At 40.4% G+C, this 16886-nt stretch overlaps 1 protein-coding gene across 1 annotated transcript in view; it reads right to left on the minus strand.

Moving 5' to 3' along the window:
* Positions 1-398: 398 nt before the first annotated feature.
* Positions 399-16886, minus strand: part of TBC1D1 (TBC1 domain family member 1) — a 246980-nt gene continuing 230492 nt past the window's right edge. The window contains exon 23 of the mRNA XM_074951553.1: positions 399-499. Within this exon, the coding sequence (XP_074807654.1) occupies positions 484-499 (16 nt within the window). The 3' untranslated portion in view covers positions 399-483. The remainder of the gene's footprint in view (positions 500-16886) is intronic.

Genomic DNA, 16886 nt, shown 5'->3' on the forward strand with positions numbered 1-16886 from the left:
TAGGCTCTTCAATCAGTTAGGCGTTGTGATGCTGAGTGCAGCAACACCTAACTACCTTTACAAATCTGGGCCATCGCAAGTAGGGGTAGGGAAAGTTCGTAAAGAGATTGTTCCTAATGAAAAGGTGGACCCAATGCTGGATACTTGCCTAACACCTTTGAAGTTTCAGTTGTAATGTTTTATGATCAAAGTGAGGACAGCGATTTGTGCCTAGAGGGTGTTATACATTTCACTAATAGACTACAACAAAACAGAACAAGCTAATAATTTCTACAGACAACACTTTGTTGTGACTAAAATCAGGGATTCCAGATCATCAGGCATTTCATGTCAGACACACAGTAAAACCCAGATTCTATATTTGTGTTAAGGATAGGGGTTTTATTTGGGTTATTCCTGACTCTTTGTGTCTCAAAACTCCTTGCTTCTTTGCCAGTCCTTGTACATTTAATCCAAGTGCTTCTCCTCTTCTCGGGCCAGCTGTCAAGTTGCATCCAACCTAGTGAGACAAAACAGCCTTTCAGAGTGGCAGAAGTATATTTTGCCTGGATGCAGTTTTCATCGGGGAATAAACATGCTTTCATGGAGCACTGCAGTGCCTCTGAAACAAGGCTCCCGCAGAACTGATGGATAACTCCTCAGCCACCGGTACAGATCCACTCCAGATCAGGAGTGAATCCCCTGTTCAGTAAAGCACTTAAGAATGTCCTTAACTTTAAGCACATGCTTAAGTCTCCAGTGGGACTTAAGCACATACATAAATGCTTTACTGAATCAGGGCCTCAAAGGTATTTAGGTATCTAACTTCAATTGACATGAATGGGAGTTAGGGCTTAAGTACCTTTGAGGATCTGGGCCTGAGTGACTAATATTATGTTTGCATTGCTGTTGGGTGGTCTACATGAAGTGAGTTCGTCGTACATTATTTCAATCTGGTTCCCAGTGGGCAAGTATCCAGGTCACAAGAACAACTGTCACCCTAGACATAAATTGGCACCTCTATTGGCAAACAGACCAACAGCTGAATTGGTATGATTAAGCTAGTCTCTTATTTCTAAAGATGGTCATTCAATGAGACTCTTGGACTGGTCCTGCTTATGCAATACCTCGATGAAGGAAGTTCTTCATTCTTGGTGCTTTCAAATCAAGCACCTTTCACAAGCTCTAAACCCACAGCCTATTAAGTTGTTAATTAAATGAAAGAAAAGCTAGCCCAGGCCTCAGTTGCTCCTATATTGTTGTGTAGCTCAATTTTTTAGGCATATGTGTATCAAAATAAAGCTTCTCTGCCATTCTTAAATCAGAACTTCTTACCCTGAGATTTCAGGTCTGATTCTAACACGTTAATATAAATTGTTTGTATTTCATTCTTTTTATGAATCAACCATTTTTAACCAAACCATATGAATGTTAAAACAGAAAGGTTGATCCTGCTTCTGCTGAAATCACTGGTTGTTTTTCATGCTTGGGCCCAGAGTATGCAGTATTTGGTTTTGTACATCTATCCGTCTTTTAATATCAGATCTGTTTCAACACTGAAACACAGTACATCATACATTTCTTAGAAACAAAGAGCTTTAGTTCTTATGTAGACAGGGTTTAATAAAGTGGAAAAACCAATCCTTCCTCAAGTTGAGGATTAGCTGACTGCACAGTAATAATCAGTTTTGTAATATGTGTCAAACTTAATAACTGAAGATTGCCCAAATAAAAGTATGTTCAAAAAGATTAGTGGATTAGTGTATGATCACACAGTCTGATGCCACTTTTCAGGCTTCTTGGATGGCTTTTAGCACATTTTAAGTATTGCCAATCAATGTGTGTGCGTTTCTAAATCTGGGAATAATGCTGGAATTGAATAAAGTTGTGTTGGAAGTTGAAATGGAATTGTTGTGTGACTCTAAGAGCCCACCAATGACAACTGGCAGAAGGTCCACCCCTCTCCCCCAATTGTAACTCACACTCATTGCCAGGCTGTTGTCATAATATATAACTCAAAGGTGTCATGTCAGGTATCATATGTAAAGTGGCAACATGCTGATCATGAATATTGTGTGATGTATACATGCATGATCTGTAGAGAGTTAGGCATATGTGCTGAAAATATGATCATAAAATATGTTTTGGAGGCAGACTTAATAAACAAATTTGGCTTGACAAAGGACTGTGGATTCACCTGTCTGGGTCAAACATTGTAAGCCAGAGGATAAAGCAAATACATTAACACATAAGGTGAACAAAGCCATCGAGTTAAATGAGTGGGGGAGAAAACCACTTAATCACACTGGGGGACAGAATCTACACCCCAGGAAACTTCCTGGCTCTTGAAACAGAGACACCTTTTGGGTAATTTAAGCGGGGGAACATCTTAGTTATTCATTACTGAGGGGATGATAGGGTACAGCACCCTTTGAAAGCTGAATCCTCTTTGCCTGGAAGGTAAGAGTTTCTTGAGACAATATCAATGAGAAACCTACTTAAACAAAACAAACAGAAGAGTAACTTGCTGAAATTAAATTTTAGTCACTAGAAAGCATATTTTGTTTTGCTTCTAATCATACCTGTCTCCTTTACTCTTGCTTAGTATCACTTACATCTCTATTCTTTGTTAATAAACTTATTCTTGTTTCATTACAAAGCCATCTGGGAGCTGTGTATTAAACTGGAGAGCGAGTCCTCAGCTAGCGAAACAGATTGTGTGCGCTCTCTCTCTTTAGAGGCAGCAAACTTCTTCGGGTCTGTGAGCATCCCGTGAGAGGGACTGGACACTACAGAGAGGTATCTCTGGGGAACCCAGGAACTGGGGTTCACTGATTGTTACCTGCAAGGCAAGGTTTGGGCTGACAGAGTCCTGAAAAGTTGGCAAGCAAGGCAGACAAGCGGTGGGTCATCAAGCTAATGTATAGCTTAGCACCAGCCACGCTGAGGCTGAGAGGAGCGAAACAGGGGCTCACAATTCTGAGTACCCCAAGCAAGTCATCAAAGTTTAGCTGGTGTATCAAGAAGACTTTTTTCCTTCAGAAGCATTTTCTAGCGAGTGAAGGCTGGAACAGGTCAGCTTAATCACTGTCATGAGGTAAGACAAAAGTGATTTAAGCAATTGTCTGAGGTGTGCAGGGAGTATAGTACATGCCATTATTTTACTAGAGGAGGTAACAGGGACAAATGCCTACGTAGCCCTCCCAGATGGAAAAAGGGAATCTACTAATCTATCCAACCTAAAGACCAAGTTATCAAAGAAATTAAGTGTCATAAAATGAAAATGTGTATGTAAACACATGGGCCAAGTGCATCTTCATGTAACTCCATTGACCTTAATGGATCTAGACACATCCATACGGAGTAGGCTGTATTGCACTAATTTTTTTTAAAGAAATCTGAATAATGTACAATTTGATCTGAGGGCATTAATGTCACAGTGCTTTCCACCCATCCTCTGAAGTTAATGCTGTTATCCTTTCTTCCTAAATTTTAAGTTTCTGATATTTGTTTTATTTTTTTGTAAATACATTCCATAATTACTATTGAATGGTTTTGCATTTTCTAGCCAGGTTTACTTACATATCTAACATGAACTGATTTGATGTTTGTCTTTTAGAAAAACAAGTGTTTTTATGTCACAAGACTTCATGCTACAGCTGGTCAGAAAAGGGAGGGTTTTTTTCTGCTGAAAATTTAATCTGTTGAAATTTTCCATGGACAATTTTGACTGTTGGCAAATAATCTAAAACCAAAACTTTCTGGCCCCAAACCCAGGAGCTGGCTGAAAACTGAAAATGATCATTTGGAAATGCTATGGTGCTGGCTCATGGAAGTTGTAATTTGGGTACCCCTTGTTGCCATTTTCCTCTGTAGACCAGGCTCCCTGGCCATACTACATCTCCAGGGTGCATAATAGTTCCCCCTCTGGCTGAGCCACCGCAGTGCATCATAGATGTCCTTGGCCATAATGCAACAAGGAAGATGTAGTCCAACTGAGGAACCCAAAATGTAAGCGAGACATGGGGCACATGAACTACAACTCCCAAGAGACACTGCGTCAGTACGTCTGAATTTAAACTTTTCAGATCTCATTTGAAAACCAAAAACTTTTCAACACACCAAAAACCTGTAAAGTCAATATCCTGCAGAAAGACTTTTCGGTGAAAAACTTTGGTGTTGAAACTCCACTTTATCAAAAAAGAGTTGTGATGGAAAATTTTGACCAGGCCTAATGCAACTGTGTATACCAAATCAAACATGATTTGTGGCATCAGTAGATTAAACATAGTATATTATAAGGTCATTTTTATAAAAGAATGTTTTATTCTATAGTCTAAACATCTGGAGATTACCCAAAGCCAACTCATGCTACAATAATCTTTCATTACCCTTTGTGCTTTCTGTGCTATGGAGTGCACAGAATGTCAACAAGTAGTTGCGTTTCCTTAGGTATTGTACTCAGTGGTACTGTACATATTGGGAAAGTACTTGATTTATCAGTCATGCCCTCAGACTCCTGTTGATACCATATTATAAACACCACCAAATTAAGGCCCAACTCTCAAATCCACACTTAGGCTAGAATCCCAAGGAAGTGAAAGGGCATTTTGCGTGAATAAAATCTTATTCTTAAAACCCTTAATCTGTAGTCTCATAACACGAAGAAGAGAGAAACAATTTGTGTGTGTACACAAATACACACACACACACACCTCTTTCAAAAGGACTAATTTCACAAAGCTGAGAACAATTATGAGTCAAATCAGTGGAAGGAAGAATTTAATCAGAAGAATGTAAGTAATTGGGTATTGTTTAAGAACACTTTACTAGAAGCCCAAAAAGCCACCACCATCCCACAGTCAAGGAAGAAGGTCCTATTGGTTAAAAAACTGACCTGGTTTAGAAAGGAATTGAAGGCAGCTATAATTGATAAACAAAATCATATAGAACAAGTGGAAGAAACAGAAAGTTGATAGTAATGAATATTAAATCAGAAGCTAGGAATTGTAGAAAATGTATAAGGGAAGCAAAGGGAAAGAGAAATCTAGGGACAGCAGAGTTAAGAACAAAGAAGAGGTTTTTTAAAGTATATTCAGAACAAAAAGAATCATAACAATGCTATTGGTCCAGCACAAGATGGAAATGGTAAAATTATCAATAGTGCAGATGAGGCATCAAGTTTTCAATAAATATTTCTATTCTCTATTTGGGAAAATACCCCAGATGTAGTCAAAACATAACACTTTCTATTCCACTAGTATCACAGGAGGACGTGAACCAGCAGCTTCTAAAGTTAGCCTTTTGTAAGTCAGCAGACCCAGAGAGCTTGTATCCAAGAGTTTTAAGAGAGCTGGCTGTGGAGTGACAGACAATGCTCATTTCAATAACTCTTGGAACACTAGTTTCATTTCAGGAAACTGGAAGAAAGCTAATGTTGTGCCAATATTTAAAAGGGTAAATGGGGTGACCCAGTAATTTACACTTACCAGTCATTCCATTATCTTGCCTGGGCTCCATTACAGACTGACATGGGACTCAACAGAGCATTAATATAATTAATGCCAATCATCATGGGTTTATGGAAAACAGATACAGTCAAACTAACTTTATTTTTTTAATGAGATTACAAGTTTGGTTGATAAAGATAATAGTGTTGATGTGATAGACAGACTTCTGTTTGATAACAAGGCAAATGCCTGATGACATTTTGATTAAACAAAATGATATAAAATTAACATAGTACACAATAAATGGATTAGAAGTTGGCTAACTGATAGGTCTCAAAATGCAACTGTAAATGGGAAATCATCATGGAGCAGATGTGCTTCTAGTGGAGTCCTGCAGGGACTGGTCCTTTGCCCTACTCTAGTTTGCTCCTTTTAAAAATCAATGACTTGAAAGAAAACAGAATCACCACTGATAAAGTCTGCAGATAACACAAACATTGTGGGAGTGGTAAATAAGGAAGAGGACAGATGACTGATAGAGCCATCTGGATCACTTGGCAAGCTAGGTGCTGTATTATGTTTTAATACAGCTCAGTGTAAGTGTATATACATCTTGGAACAAAGAATACTTATAGGATGGAGGACTCTATCCTGGGAAGCAGTGACCCTGAAAAAGATTTGGGGTGTGGTGGTACATAGTAAGCTAAATATGAGCTTAGTATGGATTTAATCAGAGGTGATAAGGACTAAAACCAAATTTAATAGGATGTCAAGAGATACCTGTTAAATATGCGCTTTTATTCCAATTTTAAAATTTTAAACTTTATTCCATCAGTTATTTGTATTACCATAGCACCTACACACCCCAGTCATGGACAAGAACCTCATTTGCTAAGAGCTGTACAAACACAAAAAGACAGTCCCTGCCTAAACTCTGGACCAATTTCTACCTTCAAATACATACTTGCTACTGGGAGGCAGTCTTGCCTAGATAACAGAGCATTGGACTGGGATTCAGCAGGCTGGGTTCTATTCCCAGCTTTGCCACGGGCCTGCTGGGTGATCTAGGGCAAATCATTTCCCCTCTTGGTGCCTGTTTCTCCATCTGTAAAATGGGGCTAATTATACTGATTTCCTTTGTGAGCCATTTGCTATTATACGGACACTTCCTTTGTGAAGCATTTTGAGATCTACTGATGAAACGCACTATATAAGACCTAGGTATTATAATTGAGGTCAATGGGAAGCATAACTATTAGAGGGTAGAATTCGGTTCATATCATAGAGATGAGGGGATTTGTGAAAGCCAGGAAGAAAGTTCATAAGAAGTGAGGCCTGGAATTAATCTTGAAGCCATCTGGTCATTGACCTTTGAGTTGTATATCTGAAGGAAAGAGTAGGTGGAGTTGATTGCTAAGTGTGCCCTATGCACAAAAGCAATCTGTATAAGTGATAAAAATAGTGACACTGAAAACAGAAACTATGATAGGAATCATATTGTGACATCACCAGAACTAGAGATTAGAAAGCAATTACTGAGCACACAGGAGAGTTTCAACTTGTAGCCCATAATCCATTGCAGGGACATAAAAATCTTCATTGAGATCTGTTTTCGGCTTTTCCAGAATATCCCCTTCATTTTATCCCCCTTCTGCAGGAGACAGATGGAGATATTATAGGGTGGGTGCATAACTGGTTGGAAAACTGTTCCTAGAGCGTTATCAGTGGTTCACAATCAAACTGGAAAGACATATTGAGTGGGGTCCCGCAGGGATCAGTTCTGTTCAATATCTTCATCAATGATTTAGATAATGGCATAGAGAGTACACTTAGAAAATTTGCGGATGATACCAAGCTGGGAGGGGTTGCAAGTGCTTTGGAGGATAGGATTACAATTCAAAATGATCTGGACAAACTGAAGAAACGGTCTGAAGTAAATAGGATGAAATTCAGTATGGACAAATGCAAATAACTCCACTTAGGAACGAACAATCAGTTGCACACATACACAATGGAAAATGACTGCCTAGGAAGGAGTACTGCGGAAAGGAATCTGGGAGACATAGTGGACCACACGCTAGATATGAGTCAGTGTCATACTATTGCCAAAAAAAAAAACAAAAAAACCCCACCCACAAAAAAATAATTCTGGGAAGTATTAGCAGGAGTGTTGTAAGCAAGACACGAGAAGTAATTCTTCCGCTCTACTCCACACTGATTAGGCCTCAACTGGAGTATTGTGTCCAGTTCTGGGCACCACATTTCAGGAAAGATGTGGGCAAATTGGAGAAAGTCCAGAGAAGAGTAGCAAAAATGATTAAAGGTCTAGAAAACATGACCTATGAGGGAAGATTGAAAAAACTGGATTTGTTTAGTCTGGAGAAGAGAAGACTGAGGGGAGACATGATAACAGCTTTCAAGTTCATAAATGGTTGTTACAAGAAGGAGGGAGAAAAATTATTCTCCTTAGCCTTTGAGGATAGGCCAAGAAGCCATGGGCTTAAAATTACAGCAAGGGCTGTTTAGGTTGGACATTAGGAAAAACTTCCTAACTGTCGGGGTAGTTAAGCACTGGAATAAATTGCCTAGGAAAGTTGTGGAATCTCCATCATTGGAGATTTTAAGAGCAGGTTAAACAAACACCTGTCAGGGATAGTCTACGTCAGTGATTCTCAACCTTTTTACCACTGTGGCCCGCAAATGCAGCTCTCTGTGTGCTATGTGGGCTGCATCCGCACACAATATATATACTACCTGTATGGCCCTGAGGATGTCACAGGGCCGCCGCTGTGTGTTGATTGGGCTGCAAGTGGGCCGTTGTTGAGAATCACCAGTCTAGATAATATTTAGTCCTGCCATGAATGCAGGGGACTGGACAAGATGACTTCTCAAGGTCCCTTCCAGGCTTATGATTCTATGATTTTTCATGGGCTATACAATGACTTCAAAGGTTACACTCAGCTCAGGTAGCATACAGTACATTTGGATTTTCTTCTACCCAAAGTTAGCATTAAAAACATATGGGGGTTCATGTGTCTTACGGGCCAACTGAAGCATGTGAAAACTGGAATGCTTTTAAAAGTTCTTCCCGAAGCATATGGACAGTTCAAACCACCTGGAGTGGCTCATCAATCCCTCCAGTCCTTGGTAGGTGTATAGTTTTAAGATGAATGAGTGTTCATCCTACTCTTGCTAGATCATATAAACATTTGGAGAGAAATTCAGGGATTCAAAAAAAATATTCCTTGGCAGTTCAATTGCTGCACAGCCAAACAAAACAAAACAAAACAAAACAAAACAAAAAACCCCCCACAACTCTCTCTGCATAGTACTTTGACTCAAACTTTAAGGTCAGAAGGACCATCATGATTATCTAGTCCAGGGGTGGCCAACCCGTGGCTCCGGAGCCACATGCGGCTCTTCAGAAGTTAATATGCGGCTCCTTGTATAGGCACCGACTCTGGGGCTGGCGCTACAGGCACCAACTTTCCAGTGTGCTGGGGGTGCTCACTGCTCAACCCCTGGCTCTGCCACAGGCCCTGCCCTCACTTCACCCCTTTCCACCCTCTCCCCTGAGCCTGCAGTGCCCTCGGTCCTTTCCCTCCCCCGCAAGCCTCCTCCACACCACAAAACAGCTGATCGGGAGGTGTGGGGAGGGAGGGGAAGGTGCTGGTGGGTGGGGCTGACGGTGGGTGGGAGGCACTGGGAGTGGGGTGGGGGAGCTAATGGGGGACTGCTGATCTATTACTCTGGCTCTTTGGCAATGTACATTGGTAAATTCTGGCTCCTTCTCAGGCTCAGGTTGGCCACCCCTGATCTAGTCTGACCTCCTACACATTGCAGGCCACAGAAGCTTACCCACTCACTCCTGTAATAGATCCCTTATCTCTGGTTGAGTTACTGAAGTCCTCAGATCATGGTTTAAAGACTTTGGAAGACAGACTGAGTATTGGCAACAGCCAACAGAGCAAAGGAGAAAATTTAGTCCTTCCCTATTCCCATTTACAGCGTCCCACAATTGTGATGAGAACTGGCTACGTAGTTCAAAAATAGATGTACATCAATATTTGTCTGAATTCGCTTGACTGGTATTTGTGGCCCTTTTGTATTTACTTTCCATTTAAGTCAGTACAATCGGGTATTAACGTTTGTGGAAAGTGAATTTAAGCTTATACACTTGAATACGTGCTGAAAGTGAATTTTAAGTTTGCTTTCCATAAACATTTACATCAGATACTTCCCTGGAAGAATTCAATTCGTGAACGGAAAACAGCATTATGTGATTTGTTTTCCCAGTCACAACAAAACGCCACATCTCAAATTTCCTTTAATTAAGGCCTTTAATTAAAAAAAATTCGAAGTAATTACTGCTGGATAATTCCAAGTTAGGAATAAATTTGCCATGACTGTCTTCTATCCAGTTTTTCTAGAAACACAAAGTGAAACAAAAATTGCAGAATTTTTTTTTTGCTACAGCTGGTAACAAAATGGGTTGAGGTACTCACAAAATTTGAGTTTCATTTTTGCTTAGAAGGCATCATGGAAGAAATTTTCCAGCTAGCTGCATTTGTTGTGGATTATTTACTCAGCTCTGCTCATGGCATACAGTATTACTGAGTGTCACAAGTCAAACAGACAACATACATCAGGCCATGAAGACAGTCAGTCTTGCCTACAGGTTTTCCTCTTAGGCTAAGAGTTTGGGGGCCCTCCGAAAGGTAAAGGGAAAACCCAAGAATCTCCCTCTCAGTTGGCTCCCTTTTCCATTCTGCAGGAATCCTTGGGAAAACTGCAACTAACCAAACTTATTTGCTCTGCACACGAATATTTATGGGTCAACCCAATTTTGTCACGTTGTAGCCAAGGAAGCTGAAAAAAAAAGAGCAAAAGCAGTGTGGTGAGAATCAGGCAATATATTTTTAATTCCTAAATATCAGACACTTTTCCTCTACTAGTGAATGAAGCCACAGGTAATTGCTTTCATGCGGTCTGTTTTTTCAAGTTAGGGCCTGTAAAGAGACAGCACAACCATTTGTTTGTTTCTGCTGTCTAGTGCAAAAATCCTGAAAGCAAAACACCTACAGCAACCACTTGTGGGATCTAATGAAGTACTTCTTTGTTTATTACCACATTATATGAAGTGCCGCAAAATACACCTCTATCAACGGTGAACCATGCACTGGTTACAGAAACCTGAAATTTCTGATTGGGGTGGAGAAGCAGGCACTACACAGCTTGAATCAGAGGCCTGCCTGGATTTGTCTGCAGTCACCTAAGGAATTATTTCCTCTTGGTGTTTCTTTTATCTAACTACACTTGAGTCTGGCTTGAAAACAAGTGGCAATTTGATGTGTGTAGGCTCTTCAGTTTGCTAAACCAAAGCCACACCAGTAGTCATGAGACAAGGCAAGAAGAGGTTTAGACTCATTTGCTTGCTTATAGTCAGACAGAATGCTTAAGTTTCAACAATAGCTAATTAAATTTAATTGAAAAGCAAAGTAAATTGCTGTCTTCAAATGCATCAGAGAAACCTCCCTTTGAGTTTAAGGGTAAAGAGCCCCTTTGATCTTAATTTTCTGTATTGATGTGGAATATGGAAGAAGGGCCTCACGTTCCTTCTTGGGGTCTTTGGGTTGCAAAGCCTCCTTGTGCTGCTCCTTACACCTGGAATAGCCTCCCTGACACTATGTCCTCTTTCAAACCCCTCTTGAATCCCCACCCCTACTTCTTTCTGCAATGCATCCAACAAGGATTCACTCTGGAAAAAAAGTCAACCTGTGTACTGAATGAGGCAGGGGGTCAATAAAATATTGTAACATAAAGAAAAGGAGTACTTGTGGCACCTTAGAGACTAACCAATTTATTTGAGCATAAGCTTTCGTGAGCTACAGCTCACTTCATCGGATGAAGTGAGCTGTAGCTCACGAAAGCTTAAGCTCAAGTAAATTGGTTAGTCTCTAAGGTGCCACAAGTACTCCTTTTCTTTTTGCGAATACAGACAATACAGTAACACAGCTGTTACTCTGAAACCTACTATAACATATTTGTCAGTGAACTAAACCAAGAATACAGTTTCCTGGGTCTGTGTCTGCTTACTTTCCAGAGTGAAATTTGCCACCTGTGCAGAGCGAGTAAGTACAATGCCTACCACAAACTACTTAAAATCTCACTAGATTGAGGCTTTAAGTGACTCCTAGGCCTAGGGCTGATCCTTTGCATAGGGGTGAATTTCAACCCTGTTGAAAGCCAAATGATGGATCAACCCACACTTTAAGTCTATAATGCTCAAAAGCTGGGAGAATATTAATGACACTGCATTATGCAGCTACCAGTTATAATGGCCTGAAAAATATTAATTTCTTTAGTGGCTGTTAACAGATTTCCCTGAATAAATCAAAAACATGGTGTCAATGGGCTCCAAAGCAAGTTGACAAATTAATTTCTCTTAGAAATTGTAAAGGAAAAAAAAACACCCTCTTGCGCCCCTCCTCTCCCCAAATCTTCTCATTTTTAACCTATCCACAAAGATTGCCAACACAAATGGATTCTTCTACTGAAGGGAATATCAATGATTTCATTGATGAATCCTTCAGTTTGTTAAAAAAAAATCAAATGCTTTCTACAGTTTACCTCACTGAGCACCACTCTCATATGAAGTGAGCAGAGAGACAGATTTCAATTTTATGATCCTCTGATACAAAAAGATGTAGAAGTAATAGACAAGGACAGTTACTGCAGGCCTCTTCACTCCCCCTGCCCCCATCCATAGTCATAGAGCACACCTGCCAATCAGTTAAGATGGCAAGATCCTCTTTATTAAAACACACACATTTGTACACAGACTAATCTCCGTAGACATCCCAAAGAACAAGTTAAAACAAATTGAGGTGTGCTTTAGAACCTCAAGCCATTGGACTCCAGCTGCTTAAAAGTCACTTACCATAGGTATTTCAGAAAGGAAAAATATCTAAAATAGGGAAGCAGCTTCCGTGGCGCCATGTTTTGGATCTCTGTTCTATCTCCAACATCCAACCTTTCCATGGCTCACATCTGGAGCAGTTTTACCATGTTCCTTCATTTTAAATCCTTTTAAAAAAAAAGTTAGTTGTACAAAGGAAATTTGGTGCTCAGAAATGGGTCCAGATAAACTGCAGAGAGGGATAAACTCTGAACCTCTTGAGGGTTCTGGCTTACATAAGCATCCAAGCAATGGAATGTTAATCCAAGTCATCTGAACTTAAGACAACACTTCCCTCAATGCCCTCCCCACTGGCACTCTGCCTTTGCTGTACACAGGCTTCCTTCTTCACCCTGGCAACTGCAGCATTCATGGGAAGTTTGGGAACCAACAGGTATCTCCTTGCCTCCTTACTGCCTCAGGAGTTCTTTTATGAGGTGCAGGTCCTGTGCCAAACTTCCCCATGAGTCACTTGTGTGTAATTGGTTATCACCACATTGTTGGCTCATATTCAAATTTGTGATCCACTGTAACCCCCAGATCTTTTTCAGCTGTACTACCATCACAAAACTGGTGGCAGTACTGCTGAAAAGGATCCGGGGGTTATCATGGATGGCAAATTGAATGAGTCAACATGTGATGAAATTGCAAAAAAACACTAATATTCCCAGGTGTGTTAACAGGATTGTTGTATGTAAGACACAGGAAGTAGTTGTCCCACCTTACTTGGAACTGGTGAGGCCTCAGCTGGAGTACTGTGTCCAATTATGGGTGCCACACTGTAGGAAAGATGTGGACAAGCTGGAGAGAGTCCAAGGAGAGCAACAAAAATGATAAAACGTTTAGAAAACCTGACCTCTGAGGAAAATTTTAAAAACAAAAAGAAAACTGGGCATGTTCTGTCTTGATAAAAGACTGGGGATGAAGGGACATGATAGTCTTCAAATACATGAAGAGCTGTTATAAAGAGGATAATCAGTTGTTCTCCATGTCTGCTGAAGATGGGACAAAAAGTAATGGGCTTAATCTGCAGCAAGGGACATTTAGGTTAGTTAGAAAGTCTTTCCTAAAATCTATGCGGACAGTTGAGCCACTGGAATAGGCTTCCAAGGAAGGATGTGGAATCGCCATCATTGGAGGTGTAAGAGAAAGGTTAGACAAACACCTGTCAGGGATGGTCTAGGTTTATTTGGTCCTTCCTCTGCACAGGACATCTTGAGGTCCCCTCTAGCCCTACATTTTATGGATAGCTCTCCTTTCATACATACCACTTTTCATGAGGGGGAGGGAAGATACAGATGGGACTGTCCTGAAGGGGGATGGACTAGACAATTTAATAACCCTTTTCTAATTCTAATTTGTGTGATTCAATTCTCATAGCTCCAATTCATCCACAAAACTTTTCAGTGGAAGGTGCTCAGCCCTCTTCCCAGCAGAAGCCAATCATGTTAGAGGTAATGGGTGTGATGGTTGCACTATGGAATTTTGTCTGCTAACTAGAACATCCAGAGTGAACAGTGCACCTAGGAAGTTCCCAGAGCACACAAGACTTTGGCTTCTTTGAAATGCTGTACACACTCAGTATAAAGGGATGGCCAAAAGTATAACAACAAATGAGGGACAGAGGAAAAATTAACTAAAAACTTACCCTGACTGCAGTAAAGATCAGACTCAGTGTAGTTCCAAAGATGTACAAAGATTTTACGCTTACTGTACCTAAGCTAGTTCACCACTCTCTAACTGGTAACTTTAGAAACTGGCATTTTCTCCCTCTCCAGAGCACAGGCAATAGCAGAACAAGTTTCCCCATGTAATCCCACCAATAAACCTCAGGCCTGACCTGAATACACCACCTCTACGGGTGAAAATGTAGTTCTAATCTCCATCCCTACTCTTTGGCCTCTCTGATAAGACTATGTGCCCATTAATATTAAACAAATTACGTTGTAGCCATGTATTGAACCAGAGGTCATAAACAAATACACAAGCAAGGCCTTTCAATTATATCTGGTTTGATTAAACTATTCCAGGCTTCATGGCCAAAGTACATTGCTTATCCTATGAAGATAAATTATTTAAAGCCATTCTCCATAGAACCCTCAGCTACTCACTAGTTTGCTGAGATGTCGTGCGGGAACGTGCTGAAATAGTATAAAAAACAAACAAACAAAAAAACTTACCTCTACCTGCACACAATAATGTTATCACAATTCTTATCCAGTTCAGGAATATAAAAGATAACAGATTCCAAGGCCAGAAGGGACTATTGTAATCATGTGGTCTGACCTCCTGTATAACACAGGCCATAGACCTTCCCCAAAATAATTCCTGAAGCATAGCTTTTGGAAAAACATTCCATCTTGATTTTAAGACATCCAGAGATGGAGAATCCACCACAACCTGTGAACAGTTGTTCCAATGGTTAGTTACTCTCATTGTTAAAAATTTACTCCTCATTTCCTGTCTGAACCTTCCTTATCATTAATAAGCTGAACACCAGGAGATCTTCAATGATCTGAAACTCAAAACAAAAAAGAAAGCCTTACAAAAAGTGGAAACTGGGTCAAATTACAAAGGATGAATATAAACAAATAACACATGTATGTAGGGACAAAATTAGAAAGGCCACAGCACAAAATGAAATTAAACTAGCTAGAGACATAAAGGGTAACAAGAAAACATTCTGCAAGTACATTAGAAGCAAAAGGAAGACCAAAGACAGAGATGGCCCATTACTAAATGAGGGGAGAAAAACAATAACCCAAAATGTGGAAATGGCAGAAGTGCTAAATTACATTTTTGTTTCAGTTTTCACCAAAGAAATTTAGTAGCAATTGGTTGTCTAGCTTAATGAATGCCGGTGAAAATGAGGTAGGATCAGAGGTTAAAACAGGGAAAGGACAAAGTTAAAAATTACTTAGACGAGTTATATGTCTTCAAGTCACCAGGGCCTAATGAAATCCATCCTAGAATATTCAGGGAACTGACTGAGGAGATATCTGAACCATTAGCAATTATCTTTGAAAAGTCATGGCAGATGGGTGAGATTCCAGAGGACTAGAAAAGGGCAACGTAGTGCCAATCTGTAAAAAGGGAAATAAGGGCAACCCGGGAATTACAGACTACTCAGCTTTACTTCAGTACCGGAAAGATAGTGGAGCAAATAATTAAGCAATCAATTTGCAAACAACTTAGAACAGGGGTTCTCAAGCTGTGGGTCACTACCACATTTTAATGGGGTCACCAGGGCTGGCATAGAATTGCTGGGGCCTGGGGCTGAAGCCCAAGCTCCACTGCCTGGTGGCAGGGCTCAGGTTACAGGCCCACTGCATTGGGCCGAAGCCTTTGGGCTTCGAATTTGGCCCCCTGGTTGGGGCAGTGGAGCTTGTGCATTGGCCCCCTGACCTGGGGCAGAGGGGCTCAGGTGGACTCAGGCTTCAATCTCCTGTGGTCATGTAGTAGTTTTTGTTGTCAGAAGGGGGTCACGGTGCAATGAAGTTTGAGAACCCCTGACCTAGAAGATAATAAGGTGATAAGTAAAAATCACCATGAATTTGTAAAGAACAAATCCTGTCAAACCAACCTCATTGCTTTCTTTGACAAGCTTTGTGGATGGGAGAGAAGCAGTAGATGTGGTATATCTTGACTTTAATAAGTCTTTTGATACTGTCTCGCATGAGTTTCTCATAAACAAACTAGTGAAATACAACCTAGATGGAGCTACTATAAGGTGGGTGCACAACTGGTTGGAAAACCATTCACAGAGAGTAGTTATTAATGGTTCACATCAAGCTGGAAGGGCATATCAAGTGGGGTCCCACAGGGATCAGTTCTGGGTCCAGTTCTGTGCAATATCTTCATCTATGATTTAGATAATGGCACAGAGAGTACACTTATAAAATTTGCGGATGATACCAAGCTGGGAGGGGTTGCAAGTGCTTTGGAGGATAGGATTAAAATTCAAAATGATCTGGACAAACTGGAGAAATGGTCTGAAGTAAATAGGATGAAAATTAATAAAGACAAATGCAAAGTACTCCACTTAGGACAAAACAATCAGTTATACACATACAAAATGGGAAATGTCTGCCTAGGAAGGAGTACTGCAGAAAGGGATATAGGGGTCATAGTGGACCACAAGCTAAATATGAGTCAATAGTGTAACACTGTTGCAAAAAAAAAAAAAAAAAGCAAGCAAACATCATTCTGGAATAAATTGCCTAGAGAGGTTGTAGAATCTCCATCACTGGAGATTTTTAAAAGCAGGTTAGACAAGCACCTGTCAGGGATGGTCTAAATAATACAAATGCAGGGAAATAGATTAGAAGACCTCTTGAGGTCCCTTCCAGTCCTTTACTCTGCTGGCTATAGATTTCTCCTTACTAATTACTATCAAATTCCCCTTTCTTCTATTTTTTTTTTAAGATGCCTTCACTTTCCCAGTGAAGGATGTTCCCCATGTTGGATCCTGCAACCATCAACTGACTTCTTTCATGGTT

The sequence above is a fragment of the Natator depressus genome, chromosome 4 (genome assembly GCF_965152275.1).
Source record: "Natator depressus isolate rNatDep1 chromosome 4, rNatDep2.hap1, whole genome shotgun sequence".
In the NCBI taxonomy this organism is placed as follows: Eukaryota; Metazoa; Chordata; order Testudines; family Cheloniidae; genus Natator; species Natator depressus.